Below are 23,379 nucleotides of genomic sequence, written 5' to 3' on the forward strand. Positions count from 1 at the left end.
GTAAGTAAGTAGTAGTTTACGTTCGTCGTCGTACGTAGTTACGTTAGTGTAGTAAGTAAGTAAGAGGAGGTCGGCGTCGACGTAGTAGTACGTACTCTCTCTGTGTGTGTGTGTGTGTGTGTGTGTGTGTGTGTGTGTGTGTGTGTGTGTGTGTGTGTGTGTGTGTGTGTGTGTGTGGACAAAAAGTTAATTGAATTTTTTTCTGCTAACGTAGTTAACATTGTAAATTTCTACGTGGCACACAGTAAAAAATCTGAATGGACACTTAGTACAATTTTGGTCACTAACAATTGTGTGCAATTTCTTATGTTAATAATTGTGACAGTAGTTTTTGTACCGTTGATTGAAGAGAGTGTAATGTTTTAACAGAACAATTCATGAAATACTACAGCCTGACTATTTCTGGCTAAGTTTCATAAGAAATTTGATTATTTGATTTGTCAAAATATCATGATGCAATTCTAACGATGCAAAAAAATGCGTTCTTATAATTATTAATACAAAACATGTTACTAATCGCTGCATGCACAATCATCAGTCAAAATTATATTATTTATTAGACTTCCTATTATACGCCTATCATAGAAACCTGAGCTACGTTCGAGAATACACACCGAGTACCTCTAAGGCTGGTATTCATAGTCAAATCTTATATTCAAGACATCTTAAGTAGTTACGAATAATCTTAAGAAGTTACGAATCAATCAGAAGGCCGTATTAGTGTCTTAAGACATTACTTAAGACAGTCTTGAAATAAGAATGAACTATAGATTAGATTATATCTATTGGAATAATAAAATCTTCTGTAATTTTCCTTACAATAAATATTTGATATTATATATTATATATATATTATTTGTTGGCTGCGAATCCAGCAAACGAGAATGGACTGAAATGGATTAAAATGGGTTCATATTTTCAGAAATTCTCATTATACATAAAAAAAATATATATTATATAAAGACTAAGAAAACTTTTATATCATATAAATATTGGGCTGTCCGGAAAGTTCGCCGATTTTGAAGGAAAATTGAAACGCAGAAGATTTAAATTTTTAATTTCATTTATTAAATTTAAATCTTTTGCGGCACGAACTTTCCGGACAACCCAATATATATAAGAAATGTAGATAATAAATAAATAAAAGAAATATATATATTAAAAATAGTAATAATATAATCTTTTTACGGACTCTTCCAAATTCAATAACAAAAAATTAAAAAAAATCAGAACGAATGAGAGTTATCATGTTAATACGTAATCTTAAATTTTTATTCCAGAAAATAGAATCTTTATTCCAAAAAGTAATACGTTTCAGTTTACTTTGAAATCATCTTCAGCAATGTAATTTCAAAATATCAATCCTTTCATGTCCAAGAAAAAAATCACCATCTGATTAACAGATTTAATGTTATAACCTCAAGACATAGAAGAAATTCGTCTGGACATTGGAAACCAATTAAAATTTATAATCACATTAAAGAGTATCAGGTTAAAAAACGCATGTTGATCGTAGCTCGAACGAAACATGACTATACAAAATATTATTATATACATATATTATAGCAATATTATATACATATGCGCTTATTATAATATTTAATATCTCTTTATATCTCGTTAACCTTAATAACTAAAATAATTTAATAACAAAAAACATCAAATAATTAATTTTAAGGAGCACAATATTAGTTTAGAGAGAATTAGAGTATACGAGATAGTCAATATATAATATGATATTCGGGTACACGAATAGTCGGGTGCAAGTTTCGCTATCTTATACTATTTTATTAGATCACAATAAATAAATACGAAGGACAAACAATTGAAATAACAATAAGAACGACTAAGATTAACTTAATTGACAATTAAAATTAATTAAAATAGTGTTTTTAAGTATATAATTTGTTTTTCTATCTTGAATCTACATTAGCAATAACTTGGCATGGAAGTTGAATATGGAGCATTCCATGTGAAAGTAAATTACCCATTTTTTAAATTTGCTCTGGATTTTGACAAAATTCATAATAATCGAATAATGTGAAATAAATGTTATATTAAATCATACGATTTAAAAAGATTAATTAAAGTGAAATAAATAAAATAATGTTTTTTTCAAATTATTATTTCAAATGAATAATTAATGTAAACATTTATTAATATAATTAATGCTAAATAAACGTGACATATCGCTTGTTACGTATTCAAACACTTTTTATATTTGCGTTCACGAGAAAAATAGATAACAATATCTATTTATGGTCTTCGTTCTTCAAACTCTCATTACAGGATCTCTAATTTATTTTCGTTTTTAATTTGCTTGACGTATGAAATATCGTCACAATTCGTTACAATTTATTTTGTAAACAAAGCTGATAAATTGATAAATATTTCGTTCGAAAAACGACCCCGAGCAGCAATCACTTTCAATCTCATCAATTTTTTTATGACAATTGTAACAAACACTGCAATGTTTTATAAACATTTTTAAAATGATAACAAAATTATGAAAAAAAATTACAGATTATTCTAAATCAGATTCAAAAATAATACGATAAATTTGATGACGATTTACTATCTTATAATTATTTTATTATCTTATTATTATTTTAATAAATAATAGTATTTTTTAAATATGTGCTCTAATAAAAATATATGGAAATGTATTATACAATAAATTATAAAAATCTCAATTTTTTAAATATAAGTATAATGCATTCAAGATTATTTACGTAAAGTTACATTGCAATGCATGAATTAGTTCTCCAGTAAATAAACAATTCATTTGTTCTATATTTTTGTAACTAATCAGTGAATCGCAATGAAACTTTGGATAAATTATTTTTAATATTTAAAGTACTAAAAGAAAAATGTAAATTTTTTTATCCGTTTTATTTATTTTTAAAAATTTTCATTTTTATCAATAAAATAATAACAAATAAAATAAATAAACTACAAAAATATGTTATTAAACAAAATAATAATCTTATTCACACAACTTTCATACATGTATAATTTATTTGAAGTATAAAATTAAACATGTTTCCAAATTTAATTTTCTTTGCAGGGACTGTACGTGTGATATATCCTTAAAAATAGATATCTATAAAAAAAAAACAATTTTAAATGCTATATCACAAGTCATCTCCGGTTCTATTAATCGCAGATAGCTCTTCATAAATGCATAAATGCATTTTATAAAGTCTATTTCAAATAATATCTTATCTCAAATTTCTTCGTTCGAAATATCGGAAACATTTGCGGAAGCAAAATACAAAAATTGGCATTTAAAATATTTCTTACTTTTTTAAATTAAAATTTAAACCGTTGTATTTCCGAAATTATTTGTCGCACAGAGCTCCACTTGGTCTCAAATTATTTATATAAAAATAAAGGAAAAAAAGTATTGACTTTTATTAATTTCTGCGTTTCATAGTTATAACACAAAAAAAGAAAAATCATACATTTTCAGCTTTTATTATTACTCTCTTCGACTCTGATCGTGGACGCAAAATAAATCCTACAATACTTACACTTAAATAAAATATTTAAAACAATAAAAAATAACTTTTTGGGAATTATTTTCTTTTTAAAAGTCTAAAATGATTATTTCACGTGCCACTATTTTAAATAAATTTATTATTATTAGATACGATCATGTTGTCAACTGAACAAATTTTGCAAAGAATTATTTAATATTATTTAATGTATGTTAATGATATATTTTAACTATTTTTGCGGTATCATGATGATCAATCTCTTTTTGACTTTGACTCCTAGCTCGCAATTTTTATTCATACAAAACAAAATTAACCAGTCTTTATAAGAAATATCATTCTAGTTATCGAAATCATATAAACTTATTACTTTGATTAAATAATATCGAGTGTACAAAGCACTTAAGAATTAAATATAACGAAATATTTTTTAAAACATAAAAATTTAAACTAGAAATATATATAATATTAATATTCTATAATTAATTAAAAATCACACACATATATATATATATATATATATATGTATGAGACATTCCATGCCAAGCCATCCATTTTGCGAAGTTTCATGGATTTTGTTCATATTGGTTGTGCTTGAAAGTTTGATGAATAAAGACTTTGTGCCGAATAATAGATCCGTAGGCTAACTGCCGATTACTGAACTGTAGGACCGTCAATTTTTGGGTTTTCTCGTCGCAGGATTCTTTTCGCTTGTCATTAATGGGTTTTTAAATTTTCAAAATGGCGGCGCGACTAAAAGACCAGTCTCGATTTTCTTTTAATATAGCTCAAAATGTAGCCCCAAATCTCTACTTTGTTACTCTCTAAAAGGACATAATGGAACACGCATTTGTTTGAGAGTAAGAGCTCGAAAAGTGAGGCAATCCGTCACTCCATCGTCAACGCGCCATCACGCAATCACCCGGCACAGGTCGCTATTAGATATTTCTGTACGTGCATGAGTTTAAAAACAATTACTCCCTGCGTTTAAGGGTTAAGACAGTCTTTAGAAAATATCTTAATGCCCGCATTACAATTGGTTTTTTTTATTTTTTATTTTTATTATTTTTGTTATTTTTATATTTTTGTTATTTTTTGTTGTTTTTATTTTTATTTTTTATTTTTTATTTCTATTTTCTGGAATATTTTCATATTTTATCATATTTTATTTTTGGAGGAAAGTAATTTGAATAATGGTATTAGAATATTTCTTAATCGATAGTTTCTTTTCTCCAGAAAGCGGAATAAAATAATATTTTTGTGTTGATGGCACTGTTTTAGCCGCGGAAAAGCGGAAGGGCAAAGAACAGCCTGATAGCAGTTTGTTGCTCCTCTAATGAAATGGACTGCAAGGCTCACAAAATCTTGAATTCCAATGTATCTGGACACAGAGGAAACCCGCGAAATACATAATCTTTATATATATTAGATATTTCGATCTCACAATTGAGTCTTTTTCAGAAATGAAAGTTATATTTGAACAGGTGATGTTACATGAATTCGAAAACATCGAAGAGATAAATTTCGTCAGTGTTTGTCTGTCGTGACAGTAATTAAAATGAATATTCCAAGAATGGATTTGGACATGGAGGAAATCCGCAAAACACATAATCTTTATAGAAAGCATCTGTGGAAGTCTTAAGAATAATATATAATGGCTTTTAATTAATTACACAATATTATGTACATCTCGTTTGAATTTTCATGTTTAAAATTTTTCCTTATATTTGACTCTTAAGTGCTCTGTACACTCTCGATATTGTTTTTCAAATTAAGAGTGCTTGATTCTCTAATAATTTACCTTAATTAATATTATACATTTTATGAATATTGAATATATAATACCACAAACAACAAGTAAAGTTACAAACCAATAAAATTATAGCGCACAGAGAGAAAAAATTTGCTATGAACGCTTATTTTATGACATAACAGCAAATTTAATTTGCAAATATAGGGATCGCAAATTATTTGCAGATGTAACGAATATTTATTCTCTTTTGTACTCGCTACAAAAATTATTTCCAACAAATGTAAAATATTTATCAAATAAAACAAAAATAAGAAAGAGCATGCAGCCACATATGCAAGTTGTTATTTGCACAATTCATGTATTTAAAATAAATTACATGTAAATGTTTCAGTCAAGTCGTGACTATCATTAGTACAATCAAGAAAATGCAAATGTTAAAAAATAATAAATTAACACATTAGGATATCGCAGTACAAAATTCCAATCTTGTCTTCATAATCTCTTTTACAGAGAAATTAAGAATTTATTCTTGATGAATATGATTGAACTTGTTAAAATACGGGATTACCAGATTCTAATAAAACAAATATTAATAAGTTAATATCATTCAATTAAAAAGTTAAGTGTATTTAATTATAAAAACTTATCCGTGTTTTCACAATTATCAATATAATACAATAATGCGATGCTATTTTGTTATAAAAATATTAACATAAATGAAAAAATATTATATACGATAGTAAGACTGTTATGCAAATAACAATTTGCGTATGTGGCTGTATGCTCTTTCTTATTTTTGTTTTGTGTTATGGAGCCTCTAATAACTTTGTTTAAATTTTATTTATTTGTCAAATATGCGAATTTATTAAACAGTTAACAAATTTGACAATTAAATTTTATTGCATAATTGTAATTATTGCATAATTTTTTGCTTTCTTAACAAAATCATGTTTCTCCGTACGTCCACAGAAAGACGATAATTCGAAAGAGCGAAATAAGAAATATAATGATAAAATTAGTATCATAAAACAACCATAATCTTTAAAGTGACTTAGTTGACATTTTCGCCGAAAATTCTAATCGTTGTATAAAAAGTCTTTTATATCCGCAATAGAGAATGCTTACGAAATGGCTCTACCACACAGTACATTCGCTAGCAACCAGCGATTACAAAAACTGAAAGGAAGGAGAATTCAGTGAATCGCTCAATCGTTCAGTGGATCAGTCGGATAACGCGTTTATTACATAAACGTTTATTAATTTATTAATATACATAAAAAGTATACAAAATAAAATTTTATTAATAATAATTAATAAAAAGAATCAGTTTGTTCCTAGAAGTCATTGTGGAAAGACATCTTCAATTAATGTTGGCATAATATATTATTTTGTATATTTTATTATTTTTATTGGGACACACAAATTACATAATCGAATAAAATGTCCCACGAAAATTTCCAAAAATGGCTCGACGAAGTGATGTCAAAGATCATCAAGAATTTTGGATTGGACATTGACAGTGTTCGATACAAGTTATTAGAATCTACCGGCATTTTTATTTCATCCATCGTGTATCGTATACATTTGCAGTTTGAAAATAAGACAAATAGACAGAACGAGGAATTGTTTATAATACTAAAAAGATCCAAGCCGAACCTTTACGAGATAAATCATATCGACCTTCAATTTCAAAATGAGATCTTGTTTTATCAAAAGTATACTCGACCGGATGAAATCTATGCGAAATGCTTTTATGTCAAAGAACGGCCATTCGATTATGTAATTGCTTTAGAAAATGTTAACACACGAGGATATTACGCTTGTTCATGTGTATACAATCCTCCAGTGGAATACACATTAGCAGCAATGCGCGAGTTAGGACGATTTCATGGCAAAGGATATGTTATGAAGCAAATGCAGCCGAAAAAGTTCTTCGACATCGTGGAACAAATTCAAGAAGTTAGATACACAAATAAATTTATGGATAATATTTTCAAATTTTGTTCCAACATTAAGACATTACGAGTGGTCGAATATCTTCGCAGTCAAAACCATGATGCAATTTTCTGTGATAAGATGGAAGCCTGTTTGTCGAATGCTTTTGATAAAGTGATGATAAAGACGGTGCAACCGCTTGAACCTTTGGCCACATTGTGTCATGGTGATTTTACGTTAAGCAATATGCTTTTCAAGACAGAAGACAATGGACAACTTCACTCAATGTTAATTGATTTCGCGCTTATTAGATACTCGATGCCCGTCGTCGATCTTTCTACGTATCTTTATGTATGTTGTACAAATGAAATAAGGAAAAACAACTTTTCCGAGATTATGCGAGCCTATCACGACGCACTGAAGGATTATCTATTGGACGCTGATATTCAAGACATTGAGAAATACTCGTACGACGCTTTGTTGAACGATTTTAAGAGAGGTGCTCTCTTCGGTTTTGTTCTTATGTGCATCTTTGTACCAATATTACTAGGGCATCTCAATTCAGAATTAATGATACAAGAGATAATAAATTTGGGTCCTTTGGAAAGTACAAAAAAACAGAAATACATAGGCGGAGACGAAATATCCAAAATACTAGCTGAAGCGTTACTACATTTGAAAGATCTTGGCTGCCTGGAACATGTTTTATAGTTTGCGCGAAATAATTCGGACACGAAATATAGGATATGTTTCATTTGTAGGAATTATTTCATTCTTGTTGTTTATCAAATATTAAACAAGGACAAAATGCTCATAAGCGCTGTGAAACGCCAAATGGAACGCATTCATAATCTATATCGATTAACAATACCACGTTAACCTATGGGATTTGGGATCTAGGGCACTGAAATGTCAGGGGCGCCATAATTTAAAAAGTAAATGTAAACCCAAGATTAAGCGACACTTTTATAATAACGATTGTCCCTGTTCCTAAACGTCATATCATAGTTAAATGGATAAAAAGACAGAGCTTCAGGTTTTTTACTAGCAGATCTATTCTTGACGAAAATTTCATTATCGTTATAATATTGTAACGCAGTTTTTTTATCATGGTGAAAAAGCAACGCAACGTTATGATAATGAAACTTACGTTAAGAATAAAATAATCCTGCAGTACTTTTGTAAGAACAAATGACAATGAAATCAATGTCGAATCGACGTCGATTCCATTATCATTTCTCATTGGGAATGTGGTAATGACGTAATGATAATATTATATATAGTTCATGATGGTGCAATAATGAAGAGTTTGGATAATCGTTTTAAAAAAGAAGTCGGTACTATTACACGTTATTTTTGAAAAGTGGTCTTTGCAACATTGACACCACTGATTCTGTCATAGAAAATTGTGATGTTATCATCCTAAAAAACGGTCATCAAAAAATCATGGAAGTAGGCGTTTCTGAGAGGAGCGCTTAGAGATCACAAGCTCTTGAGCGCAAATTTTGTTAACGCAGCCTTGTTGATTAATAACGTTAGGTGCAATAATAAACAGTTTTTGAGCTATAATTTATCAAAGAACTCAGTCGCTGTGATGTACAGTGTCGTCCAACTGACATTATTTTATATCTTTTACATAGCATATGTAAAAGATATGTAACACAATGTTATTTTCATGCATCATATAAAACTAAATATATTTAAAAAATATTTAAAAACTTAGTATAAGTTTTTGAATAGTGTCTTAAATTAAGTTGTGTTAAATTAAGCATCATTATATGTGAAAACTAACTTAATTTACTGATACCCTACAATTTATCATACATTTAGTGCGAAATTCTTTAAAATGAATCGTGAACTACCTTAACAATAGCATTAATTTATGTATACCTTGTCTCTTCCTATCACGTTGTTGAACTTAGGTTATTTCAAGAAAATGCCAAGAATAGAAACATTGAAGTAATTATTTTCTGCATCAATACTGTTTCTTTTTTCAAATAAATTTAAAATATTATAGAATTGAATGAGACACACGTAGGATTTCCAGAATATCGAAGCTTCACTTATAATTATACACTATAAAGTACAAGTTTCACACTTTTGTTACATCATAGCTCAGAAAATGTCCATTATTGATGTCCATATATTTTTTGTTTATTAAATTAAGCATCATTATATGTGAAAACTAACTTAATTTACTGATACCCTACAATTTATCATACATTTAGTGTTCTTTAAAATGAATCGTGAACTATCTTAACAATAGCATTAACAATAGCATTTATGTATACCTTGTCTCTTTAGAATTTAATATTTTGAAACTGAAAATGAGCTTACATAATTAATAAACGCTATCTAACGAACGACTTATGAATATTTATATGTATGCTGATATATGATGTTATATTAACTTATTTTAATCAGAATTTATATCCTTTATGTGTTATATCTTGCCATTCATTTGAAATTCGTTTGAGAACATTTAATTTTTATCTTTTATCAAAAATTCAGCGTCTATCTTTTGCAAAATACTGCGTATTATATATAAAACTATCAAGATTGGATAATAACTAGTAAAAAATTTTAAAAAGTTAGATATTAAGGTTAAAAAATTAATAATTTGTAACTTAATTATTTCCATATGAATTAACTTTCAATTTTTCTTAGTTATTTTTAACATGTAATTGTAAACATATTAAATTTGTAACTTAACTTTCTAAGTTAAACTTTCTAATAAGTTAAAAAAATTTTTTATCTCTCTTTAAAAGTGTTAATATTCTCTATTTCTATAAAATTTGAGCATTAAACAATGAATAAACATTAGAAAATAAATACCATTAGACAAAGATAAATGGATAGAAAATAAACATGAACATTAGACAATGAACTTAAGATAAGATATGATAAGTTAAAGTAACAATCAGTTTTTTATGTCTGGCGTGACTAGTAACTTTGTGTCTTTGAATAGAAAAAAAAAACAAAGATTTTACTAACGAATGTGTTAATTTAAAAAAGAAATTAAGCGGCACAAATTTTGAAACGCTATTTTTATTAAAATTCAATAATTATTTGTAACATGTATTCCATATTATACATACTAATTATTGTATTTTTATATTATTATTATAAATAATTTTTTAAAAAATATAGATTTCCATATTGAAAACTATACTTTTTCATTATTTCATTATCTCATACAAATTTTATATATAAATAAAATATTAAATTTATAATAAGTTTCATATTGCAATTATTTATATTTTCATTTTAACCGTTATAAAGAGAAGAGTTAGAAAAGAAAAGCTAATTATAAAAATTCAAATAATTATAAACTATTTTAATTTAAAAAAAATTTATGACTATAAAATTAGCTTACATTATGTTATGTTAAAAGTTATCAAAAATTATCAATTTATAGTTAATTAAAAATTAATTTTAAATTGAAGATAATTTTTGCAACTTTTAATGTAACGTAAGTTAATTTTATAATTATTAACTTCAACTTTAATTTAATAAAGAAAGAAAAATTAATTTATCGAATTCTGAAAGTCTAGCCATGTCGCAAAGTCACGACTTATTATAATTAAACTAAATTTTGCATTTTGTTCGAATATAATTTTATTGCAAATTGCAAATGGGCACTAACAAAATGGAAATGGACTTGTATAACATTCTTATTATAAATCATATCACAGGGTGTCCGATAATTATTCTGACGGAGTTCGTGGACATGTAGAGTGGAACTAGACTAAACTGAGATGGAAAGTCCTTTACCATTTTGCAATTTTCGTAATAATTAACAAGATATTAATTTCTAAAAATTGCCGAAAATCTTCAATAATTTTTTACTCAAATACTATCAACTTTACAGAAAAACTATAAGAGACAAAAATTGTTTATTTTATTCTCATAGAGCTCTACAAATTTTTTTAGAATTTTTTCAGATTTGTTTAATATCGTATTTTCTCATGTTGATAAAAATGAGAAAATACAATTGATGAAAAAAGTTGATGAAAAATTCTGAAAAAATTTGAGAGGTCTAAAGAAAGAGAAAAAAATAAACAATTTTCATCTCTTGCAGTTTTTCTGTAAAGTTAGTATTTAAATAAAAAATTATTGAATACCAATTTTCGACAATTTTTAGCAATTAATATCTTGTTAACTATTGCAAAAATTGCAAAATAGTACAGGACTTTCTGTCTCAGTTTAGTTTCACTCTATATGCCCACAAACTCTGCCAAAACAATTATCGAACACTCTATATTTACAAATAATATTATGCGATCACCATTTATGAAAAATTTATTTATTTAAAATAGGCGATAAAATATAATATATAAAATGTAATATATTTCTTTGATAACAGAATGGAAATGAATATGTAATATTCTTATTATAATTTACGTTTTTCCAGAAAATATTCTTTAAATTTGCATTTCCTTCTTTCAAAAAATTAATTTATTTAACATAGGCGATAAAATGTAATGTACAAAATTAAGAAAATAAAAGTAACGATTAATATAAGATTTTGGAGAATCAACAGAAGTGCAATTTCAATTTTACATGTATGAATTATAAAGTTATAAAAACATCTAGCATCGTTAAAGAAAAATTATTTTAGCCATAGCATTAAAAAAATTATAATAGACACACACACACACACATTTTATATGTACATATGTATATGTATATGTGTATGTATAATGTATATAGAATCAGTGGATATATTATATATAGTATAGGCATATCAGCAAACCGAAAATCGACCGAAATTCTTCTCATACGTCACACTATTTTTTTGCTTAAGTATAACGGAAATACAAATGATGTCAAATGTAGCTTATCAAATAAAGTTATCTTATCAGATAAAATTATCTTATCAGGTATGTAAAATAAAGAGATCATTTTTGTTAAAATAATATTTTTGAATTGCTACACATTAATATTGTATTTTTATAATACGATATATAATGTGATAATATTGTATTTCTTCTCATAAGCAATGCTTATGAGACAAATTTACACATGTGTATCTGTGTTTATTTTTATATATCCCAAAGAATTTACACATATGCATAATGTGTATAAAAAATAAAAATATGCTATTAAATATCTACAGCCCCTTTTCTTCGATGAAATTGCATCACTATCAAGTGAATTGAATATTACTAAATAAATCATATAAGGCCACATATAAAATCTTTAATAGCGTCTCATTGCTGGTTTTAAATATTTTTCGTAAGTAGCGAGAGATTTGTATTATATAATATATATATATATTATATATTATTTGTAACATTTAATATAATGGAAAATAAATGGAAAAGATAGGAATGATAATAAATACACTATCGGCATCTTCCATTGACATAATTTATTTGGGATCTAATAATAATTAAAATAATTACGACAGAATATCGATAGCAGTCTACTTATTTCCTAGTAAAGCGACAGCATACACGTTATACGAGTTTATATAAATTAAAATAATCAATTTTTTCTGTACTGAAGCGCCATTGTACGTGTATAGTCGAATTATGATAAGCCAATGTGATTCTTAATTTCACATGGTTTGCTTATGCACCTCAAAAATTTTATTTTTTTCATTCTAAGTAGACTCATCATATTATACTATCTCGACATATATATACTTTATTTATATATTTATATGTATATATATATATCTCCATATTTTTTATATGCATATGTATTTAAGCGCGTGCAAATATACTATGCACGAGATCTCTCGGTGACTGTTGCTCAGTCCACAGGAACATTAAACTCAAAATACAATATAATATTACAATTTATTATTTCAATATATATAATAAATCTATCTACATAATATATATAACTATCGCAGAATCTATATCTACTATGAACGTTCATACGTTCATGTTTCCAATTATTTACAAAAGTATTGCCAGAGGCATTTGCTTGTTTCTTCTTTTTCTTTAAGCTTGCAAAAATACGGATTGTCAGTAGCTTTCTTATACCCGTCTGCGAAAACACGATAATGAAAGATGAATAGATGTATTCAAAATGGAGAAAATTGCACTTACATCACAAGCAATTTGTACCAAAACAATAATTTTCGAGCGTACTTTTTTATTTTATCAGAAGAATAGTAAAATGCGTGTGCATGTAAAAATATCATTATAAACAGTGCGATTACATGCGAAGACATGTTTTTTTTATAAAAACTGTCATATATAGTGTACATAATCGCAGCACGTCATCAGAATTTATATTCAATATAAAAGTGTACATGTAGCTTTAGAATTTTATATGTACAATGAAATATACCTAAATTTTATAAAATTTTAATTTAATGTATAGGAGCACAGCAAATTTTGTTCATTTTAATTATCGATTTTTAAAAAATATTTTGTTTAATTTATCTAATAGAAAATGTTTAAAGTAGGACAATATAATTATAGGAATTTTTAACAATTAAGCAATTGGATTTTAATTATAAATACAGATTCTTTGGATCAATGAGATGCATTAGATAGAAAATTTTTATGTAAAAAGATATAATCAAAAATACCTAATATATTTTGCTTCACAATGCTTTGATGTGATTATCATTCTTAAGATTTTAAGTAAACATCAAGATAATGATTTTTATATACATTATGTATTAAGAATATTTGTTTATAGAAAGATAGGCACACAAATAATAATATATTTAAGTGGATTATCAAGAGCATTTAGTTTACATTTTTTTCTTAATTATATATTTTATATGATTTTTAAAAAAGAAATTTTTTAATTAAAAAAAAAATCTTTTAAAAATTCATTCTCAATATATGCCTCTGTTTAATAGAGAAACCTCGGTATAATTTCTAAGTTATTTCAAGTTACAAGAAGAATTTATTAATTCTAAATTTTCTATAGTAAAACATGATATAATATATCTTTCTGAACTGAGGATAATAAGTAGCATTTAATAATAAAAAAAATCTTATTTTGATGTAATTGTATGTGCAGAAAAACGTGCGTAATGTTTAACATTTTCATGTTAATAGTGAACTTTCTTGATGCTCAAAAATGTACACTTATTATTATATTTGTAATTCAATATTTAGGCCGCTTAAAGTTTTTTTCGTACACATTCAGAATATAGTCACACAAGTTAATTTTTATTATTAATGAAAGAAGAGTCAAAAATATGCGCAATTCAGGCGCATCGTTTCGAGTTTATATTAACCCTTAAGTATCATAATAAATGAATCGCAAATCTGTTTTGAATCTTAGTAGATTATATTTACTTTTCATACTTTTAATATATTTGATATTGCTTTTCAGATTTTTTAGTTTCTAACTATTTTTAATTTCGAAAAAATGATATGAGAATGCTATTGATAAATGTTTAATCGTAATAATATTTGAAGAATTTGTTATAACATAAATAAAAACAGATGGAAACTATATACAATATTTGTTATAAATTTTTATTATAATACTTAAGAGTTACTTATTTCTTCGCCAGATAATAAATTTTTCTTAACTACGCGCTTTTGTATATAATAAAATCATATCACAAGTTTCGAATCATTTATCTTTGATCTAGGTGCATAATTAACATGACAAAATATTACAGTAAATATCACATGAAGCGATAATATTTCAATTAAATACAGTAGCGACTTTACTAAAGATAAAAGTCCATTCCTTAATCTTACAAATAAAATCATAATTTTGGGCATTACACGTTTTCGTTCATAAAATAATAATTTATATATTTTCATATATACGGATAGTAAGCTCAAGCATATGACTGATCCAATGATATAGCTATTTTATTTCCTTTCTCGACCCAATTTCTAAGACGTCCTCTAAGTTCTTCAAGACTTTTCGATTTTGCCTTATTTATCCTCTTGTACTTCACGTCTTTTGGCTTCGTCACGGATCTATGATTGCTCATTACCCTATTATATGTCACCTGAAAGGATAAATAAATTTCTTATGGAAAGATCAATTTATATGTACTAGCATGGATTTTAAAATTAAACATGAGAAAATCTAAATGAAGAATATATCTTAAATTAGAGTGTAAGTTTGCATTATGTTTTAAGTTACGTTTTTATGTAAATCTTGTTACTTTTTCTCATTAGGATGTTTCAATCCGAGTATTTCACAAATATTTTCTAATAAATCGAATTCTCTTATACGCCGATAAGATTTCAAATAGTTTCTGTTACCTGCGCCTGTTGGCTTTCGTCTCTGGGTCTTTCGCTGGGTGGAGAATCTGTGTCTTGAGCCAACCTTTCGAAACTGCCGTAGAGATCTTGAAGCCTGCCCTTTCCGTTGCCTAAGTTTTTCATTCTCCTGTCTTCGTATTCCGAATTCTCTGTCGATTCCGACGGATCCTGATTATTTTCGCTGTCACCGTCTTCCTCCACGGAATACACGGTTTCCAGAATCTCCGGTCTTCTGAGAAAACCGTTGCAACGTCGCATCGACGAATATTTGTTCGACGGTTCCACCGCATCGGACACAGAACGGATCACAGTTACATCAGTAATGTTAGAACGAAATCTGTGGATTACAATTAGAATATATATAAAATCAATTATAAATGACCTATAATTTGTGAAAGAATTCTATTTATAGAACTTCATATATTTTCTTACGTGTACATATTTCATCTGTTAATATTTTGATTTGTATATTAGATATAAACTGCGATTTTTCAAATAACTTTCGTTAAAAATGTTTTTCGTTATGTATAAGATAACAAATAGTTATAGTTTCGCATTTTATCGTAAATCATAAATTAAAGTGAGCTTAAGATACATTACAACTTTATCATAGAAATTTTGAACGTATTTCAATATAATTATTATACACCGATGTAAATAAATATTTTTTAAACTATTTATCATTATTCTTAATGTCATTCCAGTCAACGCAGTCTGTACTGATCGCAATCACAAATAAAACATATCACATCACAAATTGAAAATGATATTTTTCCAAAGAAATTCAAATTATGAATGCATGTTTAAACCTTGTTTATATTTTTGCTTTTGCATATTGAAAAAAATGATGTATCAACAACATTATTTTAAATGAAAATAATTTTGTTAATTCAATGACATTAATGAAACAAATATGTTATGCTCTTGTTTTAGTAAAATTTTGTTTCACTAATATTCAAATAACAAGAAATACAGGATTCTTAATTTTTTAAAACAATATAAAGATATGAAGGGTACATAAGAGTCAAATATACAATTAAGAGTCTAAACAAAATATATTCAATTGTATAAATTCAAAAATTATAGAAAAATATATATTACATGTTTCAGTTTCTCCATTAAATTATCTTCAGATAATTAATACAAAACGTAGTCACGATATTACCTGAGTATAACTATAGTGGTATAGAAAGAAAATACTATATTAACATAAATAGCAGCGAAACGGATGCTTTGCAAAAAATCGGAGAAAATTGCTTGCAAATGGTTTGTGAACTTAATGTTTGCAATCTCTCGGTATTCTAGAGAAAAGAAATTGTATTAAAAAATATATAGTTGTATTTAAAGCAAGCAATAACATCCGCTAAGGACATTCATCCATATGTTTTGACGAGTTATTATCATGCAGAATGAAATTTGCGATTATTGGATGAGCATTTCGTTTAGAGAATATTGCTACTTGCTTTAAATACAATTATATATTTTTTAACACAATTTCCTTTAATATATATTTTTTGTAATATATAATTTTTGAATCTATACAACTATATATATATATTTTATAATTTGTCTTTCTACACTCTTAATTGTTCATTTGACTCTTATGTGTCCTTCATATCTTCGTCTTCATTAATATTGTTGTTATAAATCAATATTTCAAATTATCAATAAGATTATTTTCTTTTTCTTCTTCTTCTTCTTCTTCTTCTTAGGCTTCTGACCTGTGTTACAACTCTCTATGCTTGTGATGCGCTTATTCAATTGCTACGAGCATATGAGACCTAGAGTTATGTAGAGTTATATATGAGTTTTAATGCCGGTTCCGAATGGCGGATTTTCAAGAGGTGTTTCTGTGGGCAAGGATACTCTCAAGGAGGTTGCCGACCTTGTCCGAGAGGAGATATGAGCGTAAATATTTTGATTCCTATTGGGATCGAACGCACCCAATGATCTTATTGGGATCTCTGGCATGATAGACCAGTGTGCTGTCTGCCATGCCACGCTCGCGATGAAGATTATTTACAATTAAAATAATGCTGTTGATATAACATTATTTTTTTCCAGTGCACTTTTCATTCTTACTTTTCATGTTTTTATATTCTATTAGACGCAGTAAAAGCTATCTTAATTTCATAGACGATGTAACTGATGTGCGTGTAAATCTATTTTAAAAATATTCACCTTGGTGGGGCAGGATCATCCGCGGTTTCCTCGAGCACCACGGCGCTATCGCTATCCCCGAGACTGTCTAATCTGTCCAGGGCGTCGCAAGGTGGCGAGTCCCGAGTGCTCGTGTTCCTCTCCGCCAATCTGTTCTGCAATTGTCGAATCACCCTTTGTTGTCGTAAAATAATGGATTCTCGCTGACTCAGACTGGCTTCGATTTCCTTCTGTTTCCTGCAGAGCCTTGACTCGAACAGCAAAAGTTGCGACGACAACGTTCGCAGCTGCTCAGCTTTTTCCCGCGTCAATCGAGCCACCAGGTCCTCCTGCAAAACGTCACGATTACAAAATTGAACAAGTCAATAGCGTTTTTTGTAATTTCCCATTAATTCGTGAGTACAATAAACTGCGGATTCTTCACCCGATAATTCATGTATGATAATTAATAACGGCGCGAATTCGTGGTTGCGAAACCAACCGACATTTCGCCATTTACTTTCAATATTAAGTAATTAATTAGCAAACGATGCAGCTCTCGCTACCATTATTATTAATATTTGTTTAGCGCTGTTAATTGATTTCCCCGGTTTTCTCATCTCGTTTACCGGTAAATACTGTTCGAATATCGCTCATTAGGACGATATAATATTGAATCATATTTTTTTCTTTTTTTATCAAACACCGCGCATCAGTTCATACGTATTTGTGCAAACATCTCTCGAGTCCACTTGCTTTACGCGAAGGACGTTATCAGTATGCGATGAATGGCAGATACGTGCCGTTCCGCTGCACGCGTTTCCTCTGTATGCGTCGATACGTGCGTGAAGCTGCATGTTTGCACAACGATGTACGGTATATCTACACGTCGTACATATCCGGCCGATCGCTTTGCATGAGCATTGCTCGCGTCTCCTTCCTTCCGTCCGCCTGCACGCGTTGAGGATGAGTCCATTACTCTCGCTATTGTGTGCAATATAAACAGTACCGTAAGACGACCAGGTGCTATCGCCGGAGCGTCTCACGCATTTTGAAGATATATAAGACATATAGATAGAAGATATATAAGATATATAAGACATATACGCGGAAAATAATTGACACGTTTGGCCGATAGATGCATCATGTGAACGATCAATTAATAGACAGATTTTGGATTCAGGAAAGGGAAATAAGAAGACATTTCTTTTATTGTTAGATATCAAAGAAGCAATGATAATCCAATCCATGGAGTTAAATAACATTTTGTTATTTTTTATTTCTACGTGTGTCAAAATGTAAATCAATCCATTTCTGTGGTCAGTTTTAAAGTATCGTATTAATGTAGTTTAAATTAAAGACAAATAAAATTTAAATTAGCGTTTATTTTATGAACAACGTGTAATGGAAAATAATTAAAAATTCACGTAGAGTGTCATTATTCATATTTTCATAAAAAAATAAAGGCCACAACACAGATGATTTTTGCATAACGCATAAGAGAATTTGAGAGAGAATCAATCAGAATCTTTCATTTTTACATGTTATGCAAAAAATCTGTGCTACAGTCTTAAAAATTTAAATTTTTCGAAGAGAAAGGAAATAAGAATATTGTTTATTGTGGCAATAAATATATCAAGTTGATGTGACAATATGTATATTAAATATGAAAAATCTTAATTATGAGACTCATACTTGTCTTTTTCTTTTTTCAAATTTAGGATACACATTTCTTTATTTTCACTGATTACCATATTAAAGAAAAATAAATTTTTACAAAAAGAAATAGAAAACGTACAAACATTAAATATTAGGTATGGGAAAAAGTTCGTGACGTTTTTTTAATGTCATCTAACGGGAAAAATGCCACAAACTTTTTCCCACACCTAATAGATGATTATCAAAAATCGAAAGTTCTATTCAAAATCTTTCTTTTAAATCCGGATTCCGTAACATATCTGCGCAATATGCGTGCATATCACGAAAAATTGTCTTTTACTACCGAAATGAACTCATCAAGTATTAACATTTCTCCATTTATAATTAATAAAAATATATGGAAAAGTTGTTATTTGATAATCGGCCATGGTAATCCCGCTGGTATTTTTCCCGGCGCCGTCTAAGGGAGAAAGAAGATCATTTTGTAGCAATTATTCCTTCGCAGATTGCCAGCAAATTTAGTGAGTCTTTTTTTTTCTCGCGAGGTCTACCCTCGCAAACCGAGAATTACCTCTAGTCACGCAAAGTCAGACGCGAAATCGTAGGATGTCACGAGACGCTCCGGGCTTATCCCAGAAATGCTCGGAAATCTCTTTACAGCAATGACTCGATGGCAGCATACCGTTTCGTTTACCTGCTGAAATTTATCTTTCCCATTGGCATCATTATAGGTCTAAAATGCAGACCTGTCCAATTTGAGCTCCAGTGCCAAAACGCAGAACAAAATCGACGCAAAAAATTCAATGTGAGTAAGATTTCATGGACTGTAAAGTGTTGATAAGCATCAAACACATATCAATATTTTACAATCTCTGAAATCTTATCCATATTTCTTTGCGTCAATAGCTTTGTGTTTTAGCTCTAGAGCTCAAATTGGACATGAATTGGATAGAATGTTCAAGGCCAAAATGTATTTCACGATCGAATGGAAAATTATAATTCAGATTTTTCATCAAAATCTTACGAAAATGCTTAAAAACAAAGAATATTTCTAGAAAAAGTTAAACTTTTGATTAACAAACTATCTGATGAAACTTGTTTTTTTTTCAATTTGAGTCTTGATTTTAATTTAATGGATATTTTCCAATTACAGTATATCTGTATAAGCATATAACGTTTGTTTTAAATATTCATTCGTTCGCTTCGTAAAGCGACAAAAATATGTATTTCTTCGCGTCTAAATGGATTACCATGTATCTAATATTTCACTGTCTGTAACATCAGTCCGTGGGCTGAGCGTGTTTTATGGTTTTCAGAGGTAATGGCTTTGATCGATCGTCTTGCGTTCTTCCCGACTGATTTCCTCGTCGAAGACTGCAAGTGGGATTGCCTTTGCATGTAGAAATCCTTCCTGGTAATTGAAACTTACCTGCAATTTAAGGGTCCTTCGCCAAGCGAGCATTTGGTGGGCTTGAGCCCGCTGTCTCGCTCTGAGTGCCGCTATGACCGACTTGGCTTCCTCCAATGACGTCACTTCCACCTCGTTACTGTCCTTCATCGACTCGCCCGATAAGTCACTGACTCGACAGCCCTCGTCGATAGTAGCCAATATACAGCTGTCCATCGACGTCTCGTCGAAGCTGCAAACAGAAAGTGATGCGATGAGCGATTTGTCATTCTACTTATCTGACGATCTTCTTAACAAGTTATTTTAGGATATTAAAACGCCTCTCTCCAAGTAAATTAGCTGTTCCAAGTAAATTTAGCTGTTCAAGTGATCCCTTTTAATATAAATGACAATAGGGGTATTGTAGAGAAATGCGATTACGTTAAAATAGATTGCCTTATTGTCTACCTATTAAAATAAATAAAATATTGTCTCTATACTTGAATCACTTATTCTTTTTATTACATCTATTAACTTTTATTTTTAACTTACAATTTCTACCATATTCTTTATTTTTCTAATCTCATTTTAGCGTATATTTATAAAAACTAAATTATAATTTAAAAACACTATTATTAAGAATGTTAATTTTAGATGCGTTAATTCTAAAGACATTGTACCATTAGAGTTAAATCTAAATTAATTAGAATTTAGTTGAAGTGTAATCAAAGTAGGAACAGCTCGCGTTTGGATAAGTGTATAATAATATTGGAAATTTTTGCGAATGATTGAAAGGTCGGAAATCGATATGTCTTTTCCGGACAATTACTTACACTTCGACAAGATAAAAAGAAAAGTTCAGAAAGCTTGTTTTCTTCGAAAAGAAAAAGCAATTTTCGCGTTAAAAAAACGAATCTACGTGATTTAAAATTTGCTTGAGTATCTTTCGCATTTGCGTTATCTTTTTCTCATTATAGTAATGAATCATCCGACTATACAACTATATGAAACTCGACACGAGTCCTAGCGCACGATAAGCATACTCGCGGTAACTGATCCTAATACCAAGAAACGCAATCGGCAAATAAATCAGTGATCATGGAAATGATACAGCTCCAGTTTAATAAAGCTTGACGATCAAACTAGTACGAAAGCGATACGCGTAAATGATATATGCTCAGTGTTATTATTTCTTCATACATATACAATAAATATATAATGTAAAAACGATACTTTTGTCGCAAGACTATGTCTTTGTTGCTTTGTCGAATTTACAAGAAATTTTCGACAGAAAATTTAATAATTTCATACCTTCATCATTTTTTTATATATATTTTTAATTTTCCTTAGATTTGCTCTGTAATCTTTATATATCGTCAAATTTATTCTTTATTTATTTTTACAGTCAGTAAAGAAATTAGATATTTTCGAATCCAAAGCGAAACAATTTTATGTTGAAAGAATGTATGGATGTAAAGATAAATATAATAATAGCAATTTTATTTTTAAGAAAATAATACAATTTTATATATATATATATATATATATATATATTATTTTTTTTTTGTACATATATATTTTTGATATATATATATATTTTTATATATATATATTTTTTGATATATTTGACGGAACAGCGAAACAATCATTTCAAAAGCGGGACATCTGGTCTTATTACATATATTACGTTACAGCTGTTACGCGAAGCCAGTATACGTCTGCGGAATAGAACGTCTCTAAAAATCGAAGTTGCACTTGCATGAAAACTTTAGCTTTGCCTTTGGCTCTCACCAGAGAAACGCTATAAAAACAGTTGATGCCATACGAGCCTTATGTGATATCGATCTCTATCTAGAAATTTACATCGCACCGTACATCAAACACTGTATATACCTACCGCAATTCTGTGTTCAAGATCGCGACACGCGGCTGGTATATACGTACGAACTCGCAGTGTCGTTCACCGAGAACGTAAGATTGCTCTCGATTAAAAGTAACTCGGCTTTACGGAGGAATACAAGATTTCTATAATTGAATTGTAGATAAAATTTGAAAAATTTATTTTTTAGAGAAAGGAATAAATTGATATAGTTTTCCGTTCAATCTTTTCCTAAAAATGAATCTGTAACATAAAACTTATTCAAAATATAGAAATTTTCTGTATTGACGATGGGTCCAAAAATTTCAAGTATCTTACAGTTACTATGGTTCTGTGAATTCTAAGAAAATAATCTATTCTAAGAAAATAATCTATTTCTAAGAAAATAATCTATTATTTTCTAATTTAGTTTTCTTCAAAATAATTACAGATTGAATCCAAAATCGATTACAAAATGTTGTGATAATAATTAAAAACATAAAATTCTAATTTCTACATAAAAATTGACGTTATTTATATTATTATTATCATTTTATATAATAATAATTTTTTTAATTTTTCTAATTTTATAATAATTTTTATAATTTTTAATTTTGTACATTTTTAATTAATCTTTTACACCTTAAATTATAGTAATAAAAGTCTAATTGAAAGAATTGTATCCATTTATTCCTTGCATTAAAATAAATTTTGCAAATTTCAACTTCAATTTAACTATACAAATCTCCCAGCTGAAACACGCATAGCAACACTCGACAGATTGTCTACAGATTATCTTCCCATCGATGAATAACGGATTTCTTTTGGAACGCGTGTTCGTTCGAGAACCTTTAGAAAGGACGAAAAATCCTGCATTAACTACTTACTGAATACGTAAACGGAAATGATTCCCTATTGTAAAAATTGGAAACTCTTGCGACAAT

The 23,379-nt window shown here is 28.4% G+C and overlaps 2 protein-coding genes across 2 annotated transcripts; one reads left to right on the forward strand and one right to left on the reverse strand.

Moving 5' to 3' along the window:
* The first annotated feature begins 6,690 nt into the window (after window positions 1-6,690).
* On the forward strand, window positions 6,691-7,896 carry LOC105623052. The gene has a single exon (XM_012204454.1). The coding sequence runs from the start codon at window positions 6,691-6,693 to the stop codon at window positions 7,894-7,896; it is 1,206 nt and encodes a 401-aa protein (XP_012059844.1).
* A 7,060-nt stretch (window positions 7,897-14,956) lies between these two features.
* Window positions 14,957-20,814, reverse strand: LOC105623053. The gene is made up of 4 exons (XM_012204455.1): window positions 20,620-20,814; window positions 17,574-17,881; window positions 15,393-15,729; window positions 14,957-15,133 (listed from the first exon to the last, which is right to left on the reverse strand). Exons 1-4 carry the CDS (start codon window positions 20,812-20,814, stop codon window positions 14,957-14,959), a joined length of 1,017 nt encoding a protein of 338 aa, XP_012059845.1.
* Window positions 20,815-23,379: the final 2,565 nt, after the last annotated feature.

Source organism: Atta cephalotes (genome assembly GCF_000143395.1).
Source record: "Atta cephalotes unplaced genomic scaffold scaffold00052, whole genome shotgun sequence".
NCBI lineage: Eukaryota > Metazoa > Arthropoda > Insecta > Hymenoptera > Formicidae > Atta > Atta cephalotes.

Excerpts from the sequence above, each read along its gene's own strand:
- LOC105623052 (XM_012204454.1), top strand. The coding sequence starts at position 6,691 with ATGTCCCACGAAAATTTCCAAAAATGGCTCGACGAAGTGATGTCAAAG.
- LOC105623053 (XM_012204455.1), bottom strand. The coding sequence starts at position 20,814 with ATGGACAGCTGTATATTGGCTACTATCGACGAGGGCTGTCGAGTCAGT. Across the intron at positions 17,882-20,619 it reads GAAGGACCCTTAAATTGCAG|GAGGACCTGGTGGCTCGATT; the intron begins GTAAGTTTCAAT and ends GACGTTTTGCAG. Across the intron at positions 15,730-17,573 it reads GATGATCCTGCCCCACCAAG|ATTTCGTTCTAACATTACTG; the intron begins GTGAATATTTTT and ends TGTAATCCACAG.